Source organism: Aegilops tauschii, chromosome 3 (assembly GCF_002575655.3).
Source record: "Aegilops tauschii subsp. strangulata cultivar AL8/78 chromosome 3, Aet v6.0, whole genome shotgun sequence".
Lineage (NCBI taxonomy): Eukaryota > Viridiplantae > Streptophyta > Magnoliopsida > Poales > Poaceae > Aegilops > Aegilops tauschii.
The window spans coordinates 520,035,246-520,037,410 of record NC_053037.3 but is presented as its reverse complement, the minus strand read 5'-3'; the positions used below and the strand labels follow the sequence as shown (position 1 = coordinate 520,037,410).

The window sequence follows — 2,165 nt, the reverse complement described above, 5'->3', positions numbered from 1 at the left end:
CTTTCTTCAATGGAAATTTCTACCAAGACCAAAGACTCTCGACGATGCTGGGTCGCTCTTTCTACTGTGTGCCTTCTTGCCATGCCCATGAATTCATGATATGATGGCAACACACCGCCTAACAGAGCCGTTGGATCAGGCTAGAGCGATCATGATTCAGACTGAGACTGGCTGTGCTTTTCAAAGTTTTGTACGGTAGAAGATACACTAGGCTTATTGTATGTCATTGTCGGTCCACCCCGGAGTAGCACCACATCAGTCCTAGTGTTCTTTGCCAAATGTCAAGTGAAAAGGTAATTTATAAGTACCAAGTCTTGGCTTTATCATATACTAATCCAAATGCCTACTAGCTAGGATAAGGAGAAGCACTGCCTTTGTTGTTTCAAAAAAAGAAGCACTGCCTTTACTCTCTACAATGTTTTACCTGCCTGTCACATATGTCTTCATAAATGGATGATTTGGTGACATCAGGTTCACAAGTTATACACTTGTATTTTTCTCTCGGTGGTGAGTGGGCACTGATGATGTCTAATTCTTTCTTCCCTTTATACTTGTGGCAAATCCTTCGAAGTCAATAAGACTTCAGAGTTTGGCAGAAGAAAAGGCTATGCTCCAGTGGAGGGATTCTCGGTTTTATGGACGGTGGCAGCACACGTTCATGTACTACGAACGGTGGCTTCTGATTTGCTTGGGTCAACCGGTGAGTTTTCTGAAGCACGCAATGTTGTCTATTTCTTGTTTTTTTCAAGTACAATGTTCAAGTATTCTTACACAAGTTTTATCAGGTGACGCTGGAATTGACAAGCTGCAAGATTTGGCCGAGCAGTTGTTTATTTTTACTACACGTTTGTGATGGCGGATGATAACAAGTTCCTCCTTTTGTTTTTCCTCTTGAGCAGCTCATCGTTGTGTTTTGGTTCTGAACATGATATCCCGTGCCTCAAGTCTGTACAACAATCGGTGATTGATACCGACGGTGTACTCGAATCCACATGGAACTTTGGAAGTGAAACCGTAGGTTTCATATGCCAATTTACTGGTGTGGAGTGCCGGCACCCCGACGAGAATAGGGTTCTCTCTCTGCGACTTGACAACCTAGGACTTGAAGGCCCATTTCCTCAGGGTCCTCAATATTGTTCAAGCATGACGGGACTGGACCTATCGAATAATAGTTTTTCAGGACCAGTCCCTACCGACATTTCATGGAAGCTGCAGCAGCTGACATCTCTGGATCTTTCGTACAATAGGTTTTCGGGATCAATCCCACAGAGTATGTCAAATATGATATATCTGAATCTCCTCAACCTTCAGCATAACCAACTCAGCGGTCAAATTCCGCCATAGTTGGACTTGCTTACTCGGCTAGCCACATTCAATGTTGCGGAGAACTTGTTATCAGGGCCTATTCCTCGTTCACTAGCAGTGTTTCCAACTTCGAACTTTGATGGTAACCAAGGGCTTTGTGACTCACCGTTGGATGACTGCTCCAGGAAGAGATGGAGGCCTATATGAATCAATGACCAGTCGAGCATCGGAGCGGCTGTCGGATTCGTCGTGGGGTTCGTGGTGGCCTTCTACTTCCCTCACTGCTTTGTCTACTCTGAGAGGCTCCGTGCCTACTGTCGGGGGATACGGCACCTATGGGACCACGAAGAATCCCTTTTGCTACGGTTGGCGGGCGCGGGGCTGTGGGAAGAGCGGGATTGGAAGAACAACGCAGGGGGATTATCCAGGTTCGGGCCGCATGCGATGCGTAATACCCTACTCCTGCTGGTTTATGTTTATCTGGTGTTCTTGGACTAGCTACAAGGCGTGCGGAGTCCAAAAAGTCTGAATCCTCTCTCAGTACGCCGCGGGCCTCCTTTTATAGACAAAGGGGCTGCCATAGTGCCACACAGGAGGTGGAAAGCTATACAGTGGTCGAGTCTATCCTCTGGCACCGTAGGACAAACACATTTAATGCGCTGCCGACGTGCCCTTCTTGCTTTATTGGGGACGGCAATGAAGCTCATCCCAGCTGCCGCCGCCTCGCCTGGCTTCAACAAGCGTCCGAGCTGATGAGGCATGTGGCGCCACGCTGGCTGGCTGGCTGGCTGCTGAGTTGGTGCCGTGGCAGAGTCTTCACGAAGATCTGCATGCCACCACGCAGGTGCTTGCTGAGTTGG

General features: G+C 48.0%; 1 protein-coding gene across 1 annotated transcript; it reads left to right on the top strand.

Annotated features, from left to right (window-relative positions):
* Positions 1 to 757: 757 nt before the first annotated feature.
* LOC109776080 (probably inactive leucine-rich repeat receptor-like protein kinase At5g48380) lies at positions 758 to 1,395 on the top strand. The gene has a single exon (XM_073495962.1). The coding sequence runs from the start codon at positions 853 to 855 to the stop codon at positions 1,342 to 1,344; it is 492 nt and encodes a 163-aa protein (XP_073352063.1). The 5' UTR covers positions 758 to 852; the 3' UTR covers positions 1,345 to 1,395.
* Positions 1,396 to 2,165: the final 770 nt, after the last annotated feature.